The sequence below is a fragment of the Phaenicophaeus curvirostris genome, chromosome 13, assembly GCF_032191515.1.
Source record: "Phaenicophaeus curvirostris isolate KB17595 chromosome 13, BPBGC_Pcur_1.0, whole genome shotgun sequence".
Classification (NCBI taxonomy): Eukaryota; Metazoa; Chordata; class Aves; order Cuculiformes; family Cuculidae; genus Phaenicophaeus; species Phaenicophaeus curvirostris.
The window spans coordinates 5,250,293-5,269,637 of NC_091404.1; the positions used below are offsets into that span (position 1 = coordinate 5,250,293).

General features: G+C 39.1%; 1 protein-coding gene across 3 annotated transcripts in view; it reads right to left on the reverse strand.

Moving 5' to 3' along the window:
- The window catches only part of COL4A5 (collagen type IV alpha 5 chain), a 77,726-nt gene that overhangs the window by 38,160 nt on the left and 20,221 nt on the right, over positions 1 to 19,345 (reverse strand). For all 3 annotated transcript variants that reach the window (XM_069867682.1, XM_069867684.1, XM_069867683.1), the window contains exons 2-15: positions 14,373 to 14,432; positions 9,250 to 9,339; positions 8,056 to 8,100; positions 7,256 to 7,300; positions 7,087 to 7,149; positions 6,283 to 6,336; positions 5,519 to 5,545; positions 4,626 to 4,706; positions 3,514 to 3,576; positions 2,609 to 2,644; positions 2,476 to 2,517; positions 2,274 to 2,366; positions 381 to 434; positions 218 to 274 (exon numbers count right to left, since the gene is read on the reverse strand). In XM_069867682.1, coding sequence (XP_069723783.1) covers positions 218 to 274; positions 381 to 434; positions 2,274 to 2,366; positions 2,476 to 2,517; positions 2,609 to 2,644; positions 3,514 to 3,576; positions 4,626 to 4,706; positions 5,519 to 5,545; positions 6,283 to 6,336; positions 7,087 to 7,149; positions 7,256 to 7,300; positions 8,056 to 8,100; positions 9,250 to 9,339; positions 14,373 to 14,432 — 810 coding nt within the window. The remainder of the gene's footprint in view (positions 1 to 217; positions 275 to 380; positions 435 to 2,273; positions 2,367 to 2,475; positions 2,518 to 2,608; positions 2,645 to 3,513; positions 3,577 to 4,625; positions 4,707 to 5,518; positions 5,546 to 6,282; positions 6,337 to 7,086; positions 7,150 to 7,255; positions 7,301 to 8,055; positions 8,101 to 9,249; positions 9,340 to 14,372; positions 14,433 to 19,345) is intronic.

The following is a 19,345-nucleotide window of genomic DNA, read 5'->3' on the forward strand; positions in this document are numbered from 1 at the left end:
CTGTATGCAGACAATTCTATCAGAAAGCTCTGAAAGATTCATAGCTAGAAGCATTTTCATGAACCAGATGCCGTCATCTACTAGTTTGCCAGGTTACGGAAAACAAAAAGAAGTCTCTTACCCAGAGGCTGTGGCCCCACCTGACTTCAACATTTGCTTAATTCTCAAAGCTAACACTGATTGGAAAGATAAATGTTTGGTTAAACAGACTACTTACTCTTTTGCCTGGTTCTCCTTGCTCACCTTTTTCACCTTTTACGCCACCGGGAAGACCCTGGACACACAAACGTCATCTTAAACTGAGCCCACAAGTCAGAGTAGAATGAATTTACAGTTCTGAAACAGATGTAACAAAAAAGAACTAAAAGAGGACTACTCACAGGAGGGCCTTGTGGTCCAGGAAGTCCTGGTGGGCCTGGATCACCTGGAATACCCTGTCAAGCATGGGCAAAAATAAGAAGATTGAAGCCTCCATCAACTCCTTAGTAGCTCAGTTGATTTTAAAAAAAATAGATTCTTTTTTATTGCCATCATTTAGATTTCCAAGTACTATGAACAGTAAAAGATAATATTTATTCTTTCTTTGTGTGGAACTTCAAGTGCATCTATAAATTTTATTAGCTGTTCATCCTGTTTATTTAGATGATTCACTCCACTAAGACACAGCTACCTCCTGTGTGCACTGCAGCAGCTGGTCTGGTGGCCTGCAGCTGTTATACAATAACAAAAAGAAGGAAGGAAAAAAAGGAAAGAAAGAAAGAGCAAATACCAGATCCTGCTGGAATTAATGGAGCAACAGTCATTATATTACTAGCAATTGTTGAAGTTGTGAGGCCATCAGGACCAACAGCATGTTTGTCAGAACAGTGTTACAGGATCACTGTATTAAAATGTTAGGGCTTCTATTTTGTCTTGCTACACCTCTGTACAAGTTCTTAAATTCTTCACCATTAACCTAAAGAAAACTTATACGGGGTATTGAACTCACAAAAGGTCTGTGTGAAGTTTCTGTTATTTTCTTAAAGGCCTCCTAGACTTGCACAAGCGCATCTATACATTTAATTTTTCAGAAGGAGAACACAGGTAGGGGCACATGCCAGAACTTTGTGTCTACTTCCCAAATAAGAAGCGTAAAGTTGAATTTTGTTACTAAGTGTGTACTATCAAGTATAACTTCAGTTGAAATAAAAGCAAAATTTTAAACTTTGAAATCATTGCTAATTTTGGTCAAAGGCAACACACTGAGACTGTTTGGAAGTCTTAGTGCTTTAAAAGGAAAGTAGTTAGAATACTTTTATTTTGTATGTTTATGTAACTTAATGCCAATGTAATTAGTCTTGCAGAGATCCCTGATGACAGAGGCTAATTACTCTGACCCTAATAAAGTCAGATGAATGTTTGCTTCAGCTACAGTGCAGTCAAAATATCACCTTGTGTTTTCTTTGAACTATAAAGACACACAATGTGGCTCTTTACCTTCTGTCCTATTGCTTTGGTATGCAGCAGTATTTTATTTTGGCAAAGTGTAAGACAATTCTGCCCTTCATCTTGATAAAAACCATTTGTTACTTTTCCTTTCAGAAGAACATTAAGCACCACTAAGGCATTCCCTAAAGCTATCCACTGACATACATTTGCAATGCGTAGTCATCTTAGAAAGATTTTATTTCTGGTTTTGTCTTTGTCTTGGTATTTGTGGGTGGGGAAGGACCCATACAAATGAAACCAACAGTTTGAGCTTGCTGTTATAATATGGCTAGAAATTTACTTCAGAGAGGCCAGAAACGGGAAAACAATTTATTCAGACCACAAGGAAAGCAAGATCTTTGGGCATCACTAATGACTAAAAAAAAGGAGGGGGAAGAAACAAAAAGAAAAAAAAAATAAATTGAGTAAAAATCTTTTTAAAGACTTCTTCACAATGCATGACAGCTGGTTAATTAATGGGAATTTGAATGCCCAGACAGCTTTGAAAATCCCAGTCTGGGTGTTCCAAGAAAGAAGAATATTTCAGCTGCTTTTACTGTTACTATAAAACTTCCTTTAAGAGAGTTTCTTAAGAATAGTTAATTTACTAAGGGAAGTAACTGAGCTAATGCTTCTGGCATGCCTTGTGTTAAAGGAAAAGTACTTAGGACTTAAATATTCAGTATTTTGAGGAAAAATAATTAGAATGTCTGAAGTAAGCAGGATGTGAGTATGTATGAGCAAAACCAATGAGGTCTGCAGCTTGATCACATGCTCATTGTAGATGGACATGTTTTCCCACTCACCTGATCTCCTTTCTGAAACTCAATGTCATTTGGTCTTTTCTGTTCTCCAATTTGTCCTGGTGGCCCTGGAGGTCCCTGAAGACCTTGTTCACCCTAATGTGCAAGAACATGGCAGTTTGTTAGAGGTAGTATGAGCCACAATGGCATGTGTAAGTATTTTGAAAGTAACATGCAAAAATGTCATCATGATCATCCTACTCACTTTTTCACCTTTGGGTCCTTGGAAATTCAAACCCATATTACCCTGCAAAAGGTATAACTCATCAGACATTAGAAGTCACAAAAGAACAGAAAGAAAAACAAAACAGACCACTCCAATAAGGGAAAGGAAATACCTTAGGTCCTGGCAGCCCTGGTGGACCAGGAGGCCCCTATTAAAAATGGAAACAGCAAAAAAATTAATTTCCAAGCACTTGACATGCCCCCTTGTGGGGAAAATAAAAGAACAGTGTTGCTACTTTGAGTCCTATGCATTATATCCATGTTGACAATGCACTCTGCCTTCCCTTGAGAGCTATTCCTCATGCTATTCAACTTCACAAACCTGTAAGAAACTAGTTCTTCCTTTAAGGGAGAGTCAAATAAAACTACACGGTCAACTACGAAATATTAAGGGAAGAATCATTGTGGTTTGAATAAGCTAAATCTTGTCCCTCAGGTTTCACACAAGTAAGGAGCCCGCACAAAGATTCAGCCTGACCTTATTGCTCTCTACAACTACCTGAAAGGAGGTTGTGGAGAGGAGGGAGCTGGGCTCTTCTCCCAAGGGACAGGGGACAGGACAAGAGGGAATGGCCTCAAGCTCCACCAGGGGAGGTTTAGGCTGGACATTAGGAAAATATTTTTCACAGAAAGGGTCCTTGGGCACTGGAACAGGCTGCCCAGGGAGGTGGTTGAGTCACCTTCCCTGGAGGGGTTTAAGGTGGATGAGGTGCTGAGGGGCATGGTTTAGTGTTTGATAGGAATGGTTGGACTCGATGATCTGGTGGGTCTCTTCCAACCTGGTTATTCTATGAAAGAAAAAAAGAGGTGTGGGAACAGGCTAAGTGTTTCAAACCTATCACATTTAAATGTGCACAGTGACAGCTCCAGGGTGAATTGAAGGCATCTGTGGTCTTGGTCATATCAAGTCTAGACTACCAAGTTCTCTGCACTTCAGTGACCTGCCTCTGAGGACACTAAACAAAAAAGTAACTGCCCCATTTAATACTTTCTGGAGTAATAGGTTAAAGAAACTTACTGTCAAACCTGGGGGCCCTGGAGGGCCAATTGGACCTGGTACTCCCATGGAGCCGGGTGGGCCCTGTTGAGAAAGCAAAGGAGGCTGTGAGAGGCACCTGATGAAAAAAACAGCGAGACATTCAAGGTCACAAAACCCAGACAGCTGGCACGCCATACGTGTCAAATCAAAGTAGCTGACCACTAACCTACCAGTCTGTCCTAGTGGAAAGGCGTAAAGGATTGTACATTGTGTTAGGAGTGTTCTGCTCTCAACATCAATACATCTCTTTGGCTTGAATAAGGGGAAGCTTTTTGCTTGTTTTGAACTACTTTTGCTCTTTTTTCTCTCTTCATGCACTGACAGAGAACAACAAAACACTTTGTATTTGTCATTCCTCCCAGCCAGAAACAGACAATAGGGAAGCACAGATCAGAGGAACAGAAATGCTAACAGGCTCAGTCTGGTCAGAATAGCCTGGGGCTTGCCTCTCTGTACCAGGAAATGGGAGTCTCTGGATTCTGTCCAGCCCAGGCAGATAGACTCATTTTCTGCTCCCCTTGTTCTTCCACTAAAGCAAAGAATGGCTCAGTAGGGAAGCACAAGGCCTGGGGTGACTAGCTGTTTTCACAGAAAACTGCTGGGAGAACAGAAACACTGTTCAGGAGGTGCAACATGAGGAGAACAGCTGAGACATTATCCTCTCTTCCCACCATCCAAAATAGCGACTACCACCCAGAAAGGCAGATGTGACTTGCTTTACCACCGGGTGAAGAAGGGAAGGGAACTCTAGAACTGATACAGAGAATGTCTAGGAATGGGGAACAGGCTGGGGAAACAGAGAAGCAGGTCAATTACTGTGCACTGCTGCCTGCTGGACATCATTTTCCTAACCACGGGACCTTTCTGGCCTCTGCGGTTATTAAGAGCACAGAACCTCTGCCCTATTAAGGGCAATATGGAAGCACTTTTCCTCAAGCCATAAACTAGAGGTACAGTAAATATGAGCCCTGCTTCTGCACATAAGCACACGCATCCCCTAGCACCAAATGTCCCAATTGTGCTGTAATGCAAATAATTTTCATGTTATCCTTCTCAGAGAACACAGCCTAATAGTACTTTACACAACTTACAGGTATTCCTGGAAGACCTGGAAATCCTGGGTCGCCCTTCTGTCCCGGCAGCAAGGATGTAATTATTTCACCTGGTTCACCCTAGAAGAAAAAGTGCTGACTTCAATTAATAGCTCATTTTAAAATTCTTTTTTGGCTGTTCTGACTCTAAAGAACATGCAGTGGCTCTCAAGATTCTGAGAGACTCAGAGTTATGCTACACCCTAGCAATACTCTTTAATATAAGTTTAGATTCTCCAACAACAGTGCTTTTCAGAAAAGATCCTTGCATATCTGGAGGATTCTTTATACAGCTAAATTATCAGCTATTCAAAGTTTTTTTTGTCTGTGCAAATATATCAGCATTGACTTAAAGTCCAAAAGATTAGGGGATTGAAATACAAATGGTTCACAAAAGAAAGAGACATTCCAGCTCCATGTGAAAGCAATGGATAGGACACAATGGAAAAAAGGCTCATTCAGCTTTTTCCACCTCATGACATTAATGCTGAGTATGCTGTTATAACAGTCATGCTTAATTTTCTATTTTGAAGCAGTTTCTTATTATTTCAGGGAAGATTTTCATTTTAAAAGTGAATGTTCGCAGGCATTTTTCTAAATCGATGCCTCACAACACAGACAGACGCTGTCCCTCACCCTCTCAAGGAAACCAGCTTCATAAAACAGTGTTACTTCTGGATTTACTGACCCAAATACACAAATTAAGTAACGCTACTGCAGAATTTCTGGCTAGTTGTACTGGAGTGGCCTAGAAAGACTAAGCTTTCTGCAGAGTGTCACTCCAGATTCCAAAGGATGCACATGCTCTTGCATAAAATCAAGGTTACTTATGCTGGATACACTTGATACCCATGCCTGGTTAGCACTGTGATGATAGAGTACAAAACACTTACCTTCATACCTGGCAGGCCAGGGGGTCCCTTTGTTTAAAAGACAAAAAAGCCAAAAAGAAGTATTTATTCAACAGAAATAAATCATTGGTATGTTATTTGCAAATCACTAATCAGATTTACACTCTGAGGCCAGTATTAAAGATAAAATCAAAAAAAAAAAAAAAAAAAGAGGGCAAACAGGAGAAAATAAAATTTTTAAGATCTTCAGAATCAAACACAAAAACTAGAGAGAAATACTTTTACAGTGACTATCGAGCATTAAAGAGACTACACTTCCTAGCAATTTGTTGGTTTATTGCCTTCTATTTATCTATCCTGTCTACTACATCGCTTTCTGTTTGTACTTTGATTCTGACAGTCACTTTGCTGTACATCCTTGTGTTTTATGATGAGAATATCCTACACTGTCTCTTTTTTTCTGCCCTATTAATCACCAGTAAGACTATTTAGATGTACTGGATGATAATATCAAGATCTTACTTCTCCAACACATATGAATGTATTTGTCTTTTTCTGCAGGTGGCAAAACACCTCAGCACGTGAGAACCCAAAGGACTTTATATTAGCTTTACCACTGCATACAGCAGGAAAGCTCTTTCACTGGATACCTAAAATATTCTGATTAACTACCTAAAGAAAAGTATATTCTGATTTATTCAAAGATTAACTGCAAAAATAGATTGATATTTATCTGGTATTTCACAGATTTACACAGAAGTTTTTGAACAGATTATAGGTAGCTGATCTGGAAATCTTTTACTTACAGGAGGCCCTTGTAAACCAGGAAAACCTGGACTGCCTGGGAATCCACGCTCTCCCTTAGGGATGAAGAAAACTATTAGCCAAAGCCAAAACAAAACAGAACAAATAAGCTAACAACAAAACAGGATTTTTCAGTTTGTTTATGACTCCAGAGTAGTGAACTGTACTGCAACTAGCTATAGGATAAGTAGTTTGCTAAATGACACAACTGATTGAAAGAGAACTTTCCACTCTATGGTATCTCCATATACCACCAGGCAATGTACTATACTACAAAGACAGAAAACATAGTGCTATAGAAGATCAGCTTCTTATGTAAAGATGATAACCTGAAACTAAGTAGCATGTTAGGATGAAAGTGATTCCTTCCAAAAAGGATTATGAATTAGCATTTTATATCTATTAAAAATTATTAATAAAAAAGTCCTATTGTTAGTCAATAAGTTTTCCTTGGTAGTAAGAGTCTACTACCAAGGTGAGATGTAGTACGTGACCTAATGATCAGACACTCCTCTCAGTTGTTAGCTATAAGGTTAAGGATTAGAACAAAGAATTTGACTACACTGGCTGCAGAGCACAAACGTTGTGTCTTGGTGCTGGCAATTTCTGGCAAAACTTGTGTTTTAAGTATGAGACCATGACCCCTTCTCTCAGCTGTGTGCCTGAATGTTCCTGGAATTACCTGTAGAACTCAAACAAAAAGTACTGCTGTGCATAATAAACTGAACCTATTGGCTACAGCCAGGAAAGCAAGAATTCTTTATCCCAATTCTGTTGCATTCTTAAGAATTTTAAAGGGATTCCACCTTTGTTCCATTGCATCCTGGGATACCCTGAGGTCCTGGTGGCCCATCTTGTCCCGGTAATCCCTTTAAAGCGGAAAAGAAGAAAGAAGAGTTAGCTTACAGAATGCTCTTCTTAGCCTGAAAGACAGAAGGGAACAGATTTCTATCTATACAACCCATTCCTACTCACAGGAAGTCCTGGCGTTCCTGGAAATCCTGGAAGCCCTGGTGGTCCCTAGAATGAAATTAGCCATGTAAGTTTTAAACAGTACAGTATAAATGGATGTGCAAAAGAATTTACAAAGATTTTACTAAGCTAACCTATATACGCATATGTAAGTAAAGAAAAACAGAAACATCTGAATAATTTGTCAAAAAAAAAAATGCTGTGCTGGATAACAGTTAAAGTTCTTCTTTTAGGGAAATAGACATAAAAACATAGAGATGACAATACAGAACAACTAAAGTCATAGTATGTATATATGGGGAGAAAATAAATGAAAACTCAAGGTGTGGAAAACAGATGTCTCGCCCTGAAGTCAAAGATGCATCAACTGTCACCCAGCTAAGAGGTCTGACAAAAAGGAAAAAGCAAAGGCACAAACCCTAAAGGATTTCCAGACAAATCAGCCTCTCTCATATTGATCCTACATATACTGTATCTACTTCATTATAAACCGAAGCAAAGTTACTGTAGGATTTTAAGTTCCTGTATAGCAAAACGGATCGAATAATATTGGGGTTAGTCTCCCTAAGGAGTTTATGAAAGTAATACAAGTAGCACATAAGATTGTATTATTTATGCAATCTTATATTACTTATAAAAAAGTAATGCAATCTCTTCTAGCTGGCAGATAAATTACTCTTCAGATTTAAGTTAATTTCCCCCCCGTAAATGACCACTTGTGTGAGAACATACTCAATGCCTGGCAGTCTTTATTCATAATTCCAATATTATATTAACAACCCTAAAACTGCAACATTTCTTACTCTGATTCCTTTGGGTCCAATAGGTCCTGGAAGTCCATCATCACCCTAAAAAAAACAACAAACAAACAAAAAAAACCACCACACTCAAATTTGCAGTCTGCCTATCAAATTAAACTGTGAGCATGATAAAGTTTCTTCTATGTGCTTATAATAAGTGGAGTGAAAGTTATAGTCGTTGTCATTTCCTGAATTAAACGGTTCAAAAGTATATTATTTTGGGTGCTGTACTTTGACTTGATAAGTCTTTGTTACAGCTGATAAGCTATGACTTAAAGGAAATGTGTTTTAAAAAAACCCAAAGCTGTTTAAGACTGTAAGCTGATACCTGCCAGGTGCTTTCGTCAAACATCCTACAGTGACCTCTTGTGGGCAAAGCAAAACACACAAGATAAAACGTGAATGATGCTCTACCCTTATTTATATTAGTATAATGCAGAACTTCATATCAAATTCTTAAGAAAAGACATTTATGTAATCACAGTTTCTAGTCCTGGACCCCTCTGTTGTTCCGTTCTTCTTACATCCAATTATCTTTTCTTTTAGTGTAGACTTACTTCTTACTGCCTACCTATTTTTCTTCTTTGTTTCTTTTTGATGTGCTTCTGGTTACTTTACACTGTATTTTAAAACAAGCAGGTCGTGGATAATCTTGTATATATTAAATATAAATGCATTCCAAGTATAATGATCTAATTCAATGGCAAATAAAAATAAACTGAAACCCAAGAACTTCATTTGCATTGCCCCACCCCAAACAAGGCCAGGAATGTCACTAGGTGTGAACAACATTTTGCCTGGGTGGTGGAACCCCTCGGGGCAGCTGACAGCCAAACACAACTCTTATCACTAAACTAAGTGATGGAGTGTGCTATTGCAAGGACTAATAACACCACATTACAGCACCTTGCTAAACCTGTTCTTTGACCTTAATCTGCAGTATCAAGCGAAAGAATACAAGAACACATGTAGTGTTCACAAGCACAGGTGTAGGTGAAGAACAGGAAATTTAGAGCAATCTTTCCTATGACTGACTATTCAAACCAAGCAAAATCCTCTGTCACATCCCAGCGTTTGAAGATTTTGGCTATTAAACCGAGGATAATCAAGAATTTTGGAATTATTTAGGATCAGCACTACAAGCAAGTTAACACACCTAGCATTTTCATGCTATTCCAGAGAAAAACTGGGACTTACCTTTGGGCCTCTTGGACCAGGTGGTCCTTCTGGTCCTGGGAATCCAGGCAAACCTGGCTGTCCTTCCAAGCCTGGGAATCCCCTTTCACCCTACAAAAAGAATAAGCAGTGGTGGAGGTGTAACATGACAAAGGTTATGATAGATTCAGAAAACATATTATCTTTTTGGTTTTCTGTAGGAAGTCGTGATACGGACAAGCAAGCTAACACTGTAATTAAACATCTCACCTGCTTAGCAATCTCACATCTTCAAGAAGAAATCAGCAGAGAACCTAACTGCAGCCTTGAGCAAAACATGCAAAAGGCAATATCAAAGCTTTACTCATCTCCTCTTTACCTGCTGTAAGCACCTGTATGCCAAGCATGACAGCAGTGTTAAGTCACATTCTTAAATCTTAATTTTTGCACTGTACTACTTAGACAGGTGCTCTGTATTCCACTGCGTGAGGCAGGAACTTAAGAAGTTTCATTCAAAATATTTACAAGACCTGAGATTTCAGAAAAGAATCTCAGATGAAGTAACTTCCTGCCTTCTTTCCCAGTACCTGCTGTATTGCTTCCTTGGAAATGGAAGCAGATAACCCTTTGGGTGAGATTAAAGGCTGCATGCAAGCAAGAGCTGCAACCTTACAGTGGAAACAACTAAGCTGTACTTGGTCCTACCTATTCAGTGAGAGTCAGGAGGATCCCTTCAATAGGAATGGGCAGCTCGTTTACTGTTCTGCTAAAGTTGGTTGGCTGTTAATTACAATGTAAACATACCCCTCTTTTACTGTAGGTGACATATTGCTCTCTTGTACAGGACAAACATCTTTTCTCCCCTGTTATAATGCTGAAATCGCATCATAAATGGAGTCTAGCTTAAGTCTGACAGCCTGGGTCCAGACTGTCTTTTTGCACACAGAGGCCAGACTGTACTTTCACATGTAGCTGCTCAGCTGGCACACTGCCTCATCTGAAAAGCAAGACCAGAGGAGTGTTACTCTCTCAGGACAGGATATGAAAGGGTTAGCGTGTCCTTGGCAGAGAGAGAATGAGGAATTTGGGAGTGCCTGATAAAGAAAACATCAGGCAGAGCCAGAATTTGGAGCAGGCTCTGGCAAGAAATGTGTTTGCATGCTAAGGAATCACACCTGCGTACAAGAGCCACATCAGGTGCTACACTGGGTCCACAGTGCCTACTAACTCGGTCACACTTCTGCACGTTTTTGTTAGAGAAAGTAACATCTGCAAATGGTTACTAGAACAAACTTTTAGTGGAGGGTTGGCCCTGTGTGTCAGCTAAAACTGAAGAACTGTTCTTTAAAACACAAGTCATCTGAAGTCTCCATTCTAAGCAGTCACAGAACTGGGAAGCCAAGGGCTTCAAAGTGAAAGAGAAACATATGGAGCCAAACAATTAAGCAGGGGAAATACAAGAGGCAACAGATGACGCCAGTAAACTGCACTACTGAAGCTATGAAATGAGTATTTTCCAAACCCACTTTTAAAGTAAGCTGCAACAATGACAGCCTCGCATGAGAAAACCGTTGCCAGAGCAACTCTTGTGGAGTTTACCAGCAAATTACCCCTAAGAGTAAATACATGACTTGAAGGACTACGTCTGGGGGAAGCTGACGGAATCACAGGAGACTCTTCCCAAAGGAACTTTATCACAGTAATCACAGAGGAAATATTAATAGCTGCATTATAGTAATTATTCTTGATTTTTAAAAAATGGTTGGAGAAAGAAATAAGGGAAAGTTTTGTAGGGGGAGAATCCAAGCTGATCCAGCTCTTTGGGATAAGATGATGATGTAGGGATTTTTTTACTGTCTTTTACTGCAACAGCATATAGAAAGACTCTACAAGTGAGAACAGTTTTCAGACACTGCTTCTGCCTCCAGAATTTTCCTACTGCACACCTTGCCTATACCATACTGTTTTTGTGAAGATATAGATGCTACAAATTTGCCGGGAAAAACTGCTTGCTGCCTTGCAAGAACATGGAGAAGAGGAAAAGACATTTAAAAAGCTTCCCCAAAAAACTCAGTACCAAAAAAATACATTATATAATTGGGGATGAGACTGAAGCCCTTGCACACAGTTTATTTTCTAATAGATGCAAAATCTGACAGTCACTAGGACATTTTTGCTTGCACAGAAAGAACGGAGTGAGTTTGGATACTTTCTCTTTCAGTCTAGAAGCTACTAAAGAGAAACATAAATAGGAATTATTAAGGTCAAATCCAATCTCATTTTCCAGTCCTAAAAGTACACGATTGTTTCCGTAGCAAAATAAAGAGGCAGGTATTTGCAGACCCAGTAAACTCAGCACCTTCTGAAGTTCTCCTTTAAAAGGTCATGGACTGACAATATGTAATAACTAAAGAACATCACCTTAGTCAGTTTAACTTAACTTGAATCTGACCCTGTTCATCAAAAATAGCACAGTGTATTGGAATTAATTTGGAGGGGAACTGTGTCACATAAGACACAGTTGAAAGGAGGGCTGTAAAAAAACCCTCTCACCTTAAGCCACATGTTTCGATCAGCATGAAGGAACTGACCAGGCTGAAACATGCTACATGGCAGAGGTAGAATTAAACAAGAGTCACTGGCAGCAAAGAAGGCGTTAAATAAGAGCTGTAGCTCTTCAAGGCAAGACAAGAAAATAGTTTTCCTATTTGCTACAGTTCAATTTATATTACTTTACCTGATCTGTTAAACTTCGGATATCCTGAATGGAATGCTGGGATGCTTAGGAAGAAGGCTACTTTTGAGTCTCAAGAGGAACGCATTAGGCACTGCAAGGCTGAACAAAGCAGCTCTTTTTAGTTGACTTAATGCAAGTGGACAGAAGCTGGTTGTGGGCCAGAAGCGAAACACAGTGGAACAGAAGCACAGGGCTCAACTGAGTGCATTTGACAAGGCTTTTCCTGTCTTCCCAGTACAGAACCAGGTTCCGTATGCCTGACTTCCAGTACTTCTACAAGCAAATTGTCACACTCTCAATGGGAGAATCAAAGAGGGGAGATTCTTTAAACAGCTCCTTGTCTAATGCTCCTCATAGACCAATTAGGCAAGGAGCTATAGAGTTTGACTCCTGGTTCAGAAGTCACTGGAGAAGGAAGCAGAAACACCAAATGTCAAGCGTCAAATACAAACAAAAAGCCCGAAACTTGTAGCTGCAGTTCATGCTCCACTGGAATAAAGATAATACTTGCAAGAAAGGGTTGAAGACAGTATCATGTTTGAAAACTTACATCAAATATAGAAGTAAGTAAACTGTGATGGATCAAACTAATAATTTTAAGATAGTCTATGATGTCCTGTAGTAGTAAGAGACCCTAGAAAAAGTTTATAGCTGTACAAAAGCCAACAAAAGCCAAAAAAATTTATATGAGAATACATTATGGATGCCAGCAACAGAGAACTCTTGTGGTTCCCCAGAGCTGAACTGTTGAATCCATCAACATATCAGATAGTGAGGGGTTTGTAATTACAGGGCAGCTAACATAACGGGGCGTGAGCACGTACGACCAAACCAGTTCCACTAGCAACGTATCATACTTAAGAAATATGGGTTTTGCTTTCCTTTGTTCCTTTACATAAAGTGTACGTGATGGTCTGCCAGTTTCTGAAGGGCTGTTTAAGAAGAAGCAGCTACAAAAAGCCCTCTAGCGTGCCTTAGGATTATGCTTTTTTACCTTGATCTAGGTGGAAAATTAGTCACAGCTCCCAGATTTCAAAGTGAATCTTCCATTCTAAAGATGGAAAAAAACTTGCCTTATGTCTATCAGTTTAATAAGTGAGAGTCTCAGACACATTCCCTTCACTAAGAGGACTGAGACAAAAAAAAAAAAAAGGAAAAAAAGCCAGAGAAAGCAGTTTTACCATAGGTGAAGCTCTGCTTCCCTTTGTGAGTTTTGGGGTATTTTTTAAATTTTATTGAAAGATTACACTGATCAATTTGCAGTCCCCAAGAATTTTCTAGGAGGATGCAAACCCACAAATATTTGGTCTGATGTTAAGCTTTTTTTTTTTACTGGTGGCTTTTTAACCTTCCCTACTTTCTTTACACAAAAGTTTATCAAGCTTCTCACTCTTCTGCTCAAGAGCTGCTATAATTCACTCCAGAAAAGGCCAATAGATGTAAGAAACTAAATATGGAAGAGTTTCTCCTGCCAGTTCTCCTTAACAATTAGCTAAGGCAGCCTGGAGGAGCAGAACCAAACCCGTCAATACATAATGACACTTCAGAGTTTGATCTTGAAGAAGGCTCCAGAGAAAGCTGAATCAGTATGAGAAAATAATTACTTGATTTTACTTAGCCAGAATATTTACTTCTAGGTCTTCCTTATAGACACTAGCCAGACAATACCCCTTTGTTCACTGAATTCACAACACAGCTGTGCCTAGTCCAGAAAAAGCCAATTTAGAATTACAGAAAGGTTCTCCTAAGTTGCACCTGCATTTGAAGGTCCTGTAGCAATGGCAACCCAGTTCTTTTTGGCTAACCAAACCTGACTCAGAAAGCTTGCTCTCAAGGGGATACTGCTCTTCACTAGGTGTATAAATTAGGAACATACTTGATTAACTCAGAGCAAGTAAATGCCAAGGAATGACCTCATCTGTCAGGAGCAATCTGGATGGCAGGTGTGGCACCAAGAATTACTCTGAATTTTGGACATCTGCCTTGTTCAACCTCAGCCAATACTGAAATTCTGCATCAGCACATTATAGTGCCAATGCATTGACTGAATATTTTGCATTACTTCTGTTTATTTGAGGTCACACTTGCTTATGCAATTTCAAAAATCACTTAAAATGTGTCAGAAATTAATCTTGAGCACTGAAGCCCTTTTAGAAATTTGTTAAGATAGGGTAAGTGGTTTGATAAGACAGGCTTATCAAACTCTTTGTTATCAGTTCACATCGTCAAGATAACTTCACTGTATCTCAAGAAAACTGTTTACAAGACTAAGAGTGGAAGTGTTTCAGGCAGCCTCTCCTCCTTGCAGTGATCACACCAGCAAGAAATAAAAGCTATCATCCACAAGCTTCAGTTATCTAAAACTGGCATATGGCTCAGTGGTTTGGGTATTGATCTAACAGTAAAAAAAAAAATAAGAGAGATTTACCTTTTCACCTTTTACTCCGCTGCAATCACATTTGGATAAAGATGTACATCCATGGCAAGCCTTTAAAGATAAAAGAACAAAGTTAGATGTTTTTAATCATTATAAGACTATACGAAGTGTTTAATTCTATTACAAAAGTCAGTCTGAAATGTAAGCCTACAAGCCTTGTCATCTAGCCACTATACATACATTCAAAGCAGACACAGTTAATTAAGAGTTCACTGACTTTTATTAATACCCATTGTATGTAAGTATATTATTTTAGTTTCCCCCAAAACTGTAGACTTTCAAATTCATGCTTAACTGCCGTTTACTCTAGGGCATGTCACAATCCAACACCTAAAGCCAAAGGGGGCAGAAGTTAAATAAAACAGGCTCCTGAGCACATGCTTCCACACTGAGAAGTGTTCAGTTATGGTTCCCACCAGTAGATGTCAGGGTTTGTGCAAAAATTCAAACCAAGCCTGAAGCTGTGATAGTTATTGGAAAAATACCCACTACACAATTAATTCTTTCCTCCACAGCTCAGTTATTGAGAAAGGGGTGTTTAAAATCCCTTAAATTTCATCTAACTGCATTCACACTCTATTACAAAGAATGACATGTCAGCTTCAACAGTTCCTAGGATTCCCTAAGGAGAGCAACAACCAGATATATTAAGGGATCAGAGGAGGGAGATAAGGAAACTTGAATCACAAAGATTCAAGTTAGGTAAACTTTCTGTACCATATTTGCTTAGCTTATATGATTTCTCCCCAACCCAAATATGCAATAGTCATTAAAGCCCCATGCTGATTTCAGAGATGATCAGATGCTTTTACAGAGTTGTGATTTCTAGAATAAATTACCTTTCTTTTTTTTTTTAATAGAATGTCTCTACATTATACATGTTGGTCATCGCTTTTCAAACCTCTTCATAATTAAAAACCATGACCCAAAATAGAAGATACACTACCTGAAATACTTCAGGGTTTAAGTTGTTCTGAGAATAGGTGCAGCATTTTATTAGAAAAACAGAGCACATACTTGAAAAGTTTTAAAAGCAGAGCATTTGGGGTCAACCCCCCAGTAATCTACTGACAACATTATACACGAAGTTTCATTCAGGCAGGAGGGCAGTCCCTGTGTCAGATCTCAAGTACACCCCCACTTGAGTTGTCACAGAAGCATTTAGAGACATGACCCATCACCTACCTGGCATTAGGAATGTCCTGGCTCTAAGCCCAAGCACACTACCAAGCATCAGACTGGAAACACAGGAGTAGCTTAATTCACCTGGAGCTACACAAATCCAGGATCAACTAAAGCATCTTGCAGCAAAGGCAGAGCTCAGTTTTACTACTCAGTTTAAGTTTTCAAAGATCAGACTGGACAAAACCCAGAGTAACGTGGCCTGTGTCACATTCTTTGGAGCTGGGTGTTCGACTAGATGCCCTTCTGATGTTCCACTTTGATCCAAGTTATCCTGCAAATTTGGTATCAGATCCTTTTCAATTTTAAAAGTGGATTTTTAAAAAAGCAAGTTCCTTGTGAACCAGTTTTAGGGTTAATCTTGTTAACAAAGCTTCATTTAAAAGGGATTACCCTTAGTTACATGCAATATTCCTTTGCCTCACATTACAAGCCTAAGACAAAGAAATAACAAGTTACCTAGCTCACTGGTTTCCCACTCCAAGGACAGCAGAGTGAGAGCTGCATGAAAGTCTTTGCTGCCTCCAAGAGGCAGGGGGGAGGAAAAATAAAGTAAATCGGTGCTCATTAAAAAGCTACCAAAAGCTTTGCAGTAGTAAAACAGCAGCTCAAATAACAAACTCATGGAAAAGACAATCAAGATCCTGCATTAGCACAGGGAGAACTTAGGTTATGGAACAAAAGAGACTTATTTAGTCTTCCTAGCAGCATCCAGAGAACGTTTCCAATAGAAATTCCCTGAGCTTTCACATACAACAGAATTATTGGAGTGATCAGGGAGAAAATGATGCTGGAGGGGAAAAAAGAAGCTTTGTGATTACACTACCCCTTCACAAAAGTTAGAGATGCAGAAATTTGTGAAGGTGAGTTTTTAGACAATGAAACTCGGAGTCTCTACCCTTTGCCACTACATCACTACAGTAAAACTGTAGAAAACTACATTTTTAGCATTAATATATCTTCAGCAGAGATCCTGTCAGCATGAACACTACATAAAATAGATCCAATTAATAAAGAAAATGCAATCATGGAATAGTTTGGTATGAATGGGATCACTCAAAGCAGAGCACTTAGGGCAGGTTGCACATTGAATAGCTACCATGGTGCAGATCCCTCAGCTTCTCTAGGTCCTCGATTTGGTCTCTAACTGCCTTCATGGTGAATTCTCACAGAATTCGCTATGTTGCAACATTTATCGATTTCCTTTAAAGAAATGAGGGGAGCCTGGCTCCATCTTTACTACCTGCCCTAAAGATTTACCCTCTCTGGGTAGTCCCAAAGTAGAGCTGAGAGGCAAGCGATATTTAAGTCATCTTATTTAGAAGCAGGGACTTAACTTCTGCTGATTTTGAAAGAGCTGACAAAGAAGCACCTTTCCTGCATATGCTGCCAATAAGTAGTGGTGAAAGACAAAGTGGGTCTTTTCCCAACAATGCGGCATTAAAAAAAATAGCTTTTAAGATGAATCTAAATCTTCCCATATTAAGTTTTTGAAGAAAGTACTTCTCTGCCTTATTCTATTTGTAGTTTAAAGGGAAAAAAAAAGTGCTTTGATTTAATCAATATAGGGTTTTTTTATATCTGTGACTGTCTTGCAAAGTCATTTATATATTCATACTGGATTGCTTACACTTTGAGCAGATTCTTAACATATACAATTAGTCTATCTCGAAGAGCCACGTGAATGCACTGAACACTTTTTGCAAATAGTTTTGAATATCCAGTTCAGATACGTTACTTGTAGGAAGGGAACACAGTCTTTACCAGACTGGAGTAAAGGAAAGCTACAAGAAGTCTGTAATCAGAAAACTCTTCAAATACCCACTGTAATCAAACGGTAGTAATTTTTGGCTTAAATCCTGAGAAGACTTATTCATCCACAAGCTTATCAAGAAGTATCCCCCAGCAGCGTCACTTATCTTCCTGTACAAAAGCTGTATTTGGCAGATTGTGTTTCTTATTTGCATCAACTCGTATACCCACCAAATCAAGTTGTTGTGTTTTTTTTTTTAACTAAATAGTTTGAAGAGTAAAAGCCCTGAGAACTCATACTATATCAAGATCAATTCATGCCACTTAGGGGTCACATTGCAGTGCAGCATAAAAAACAACATAAAGTAAAACACGTCGGCACAAAGAATAATAAAAAAAAAAAAAAGCTTAAAGGCCTATTCCAAGTGAAAACTTTCATATTGTTTAGATTTTTCAGTAATCTCAAGGCCTTTTTACTTGGGAAAGCAGGCACAAAAATTGTGCTACAGGAGAATGCGTACTGTGTAACAAGCTAGTACAAGTTTGAAAGCCACTTAGCAGCCACAGATTAGAGATTACTTATGTCACATATGTAATTCTGTATTTCATATTAATGAAAAGAAAATCTAGACTCCATACTGTGCCTACAACACGTGGAATTTCTCCTGCACATGAGCAATGAGCTGTCTACACTCCCACCAAACAAGAAAGCAGATACAAAGACTACAGCAATTCAAGCACTGAAAAATCTACATTAAGAACAATATTTAGATGGCTATGAACAGCGGTTTGCCCTTTGTAACAGCTTAACCATCACTAGTTCTGAAAATGAAGTGACTTACTGAATTTTCAGACACGGAAAATTCAATTACTCCAAACCTCAGCAGAACTCTGAGTTACACACTTTGTTGCAGGTGGTACCTTTAGTAGTAATTCAATTACAAGCTCCAGCCAGAACACTTTATCTTATGTGACAGTGAAGATGATAACAAATAAATAAATTTCTTTAAACTGATCATTTGGTGTTGCTTCATCTTAACTTAGCCTGAGGGAAACCCACAGAATTTTGGGTGATCCAGTCTCCCCCAGTTGCATCTGGACAGTCTGATTTGGGTCATAACATTTAAGTAGTGAATCCAGCCAAGTCCGTTGTCCTTTATATGGGTGTGGTGGGGAAAGGGAAGCGTAGCAAGGAGCAGTGAACTTTCAGTGCAAGGGATGAGATTGTAAGAGACCACTGAAAGGAGCAGGGAGTAGATGCCCATCGAGCTCTATGTGACTTGAAAGAGGATATTCCCAAAAAGTGGAGATGACTCTGCAAGCTTTACTGCTTATGGCTTTCTTGATTGTAGTGTATGACAAAAATCTGGAGATGGGCAGCCTCTTCCATTCTCCCCCTCTACTTCCTGCTGCCAAATAGTCTTATTTATTCTGGTCATCTAATTAGTTTGGATTCTCTCTTTCAAACTAGAACTCTTTAATGTTTTAATCAAATCTTGCTTTTCAGTATAGAAGTGTTTTAATCATTTTGATAGGAATGGTTGGACTCGATGATCCGGTGGGTCTCTTCCAACCTGGTTATCCTATGATTCTATGATTGAACGTAATAGCGAGTTTTGGCTTGCTCACAGGGAGCTGGTCACAATCTACAGGCCTAGTAAAATCTTTCCGTTTTCAACTACACAAAGTTGGATAAAGAATTGAGGTAGCTTATAGGAACAAGACAAAGTGCTCAGATTTGCTTCTTACTGCACTGCTGTCACCCCCCCAGCATGTACCTGTAAAGACAAACTCTCTATCATTGCCACTGCTTTTGCTGTGACTTCTGCTTAGCAAGACAAAATCAAGAGCTCTAATTAATCTATTTGAGTTTAGCTAATCCTTTCATTGGATTTTCCCGATAGCTTCTACCTCATTGAATCCATGTGTGGAGAGCAAGTTCTTTTCATTAGTATATAAAAGGAGGGATGGTATTGGTTTACTGGTCAAAGGATAATTCTTCCAGAACAAGCTCAGTCTTTTGTGTCTTA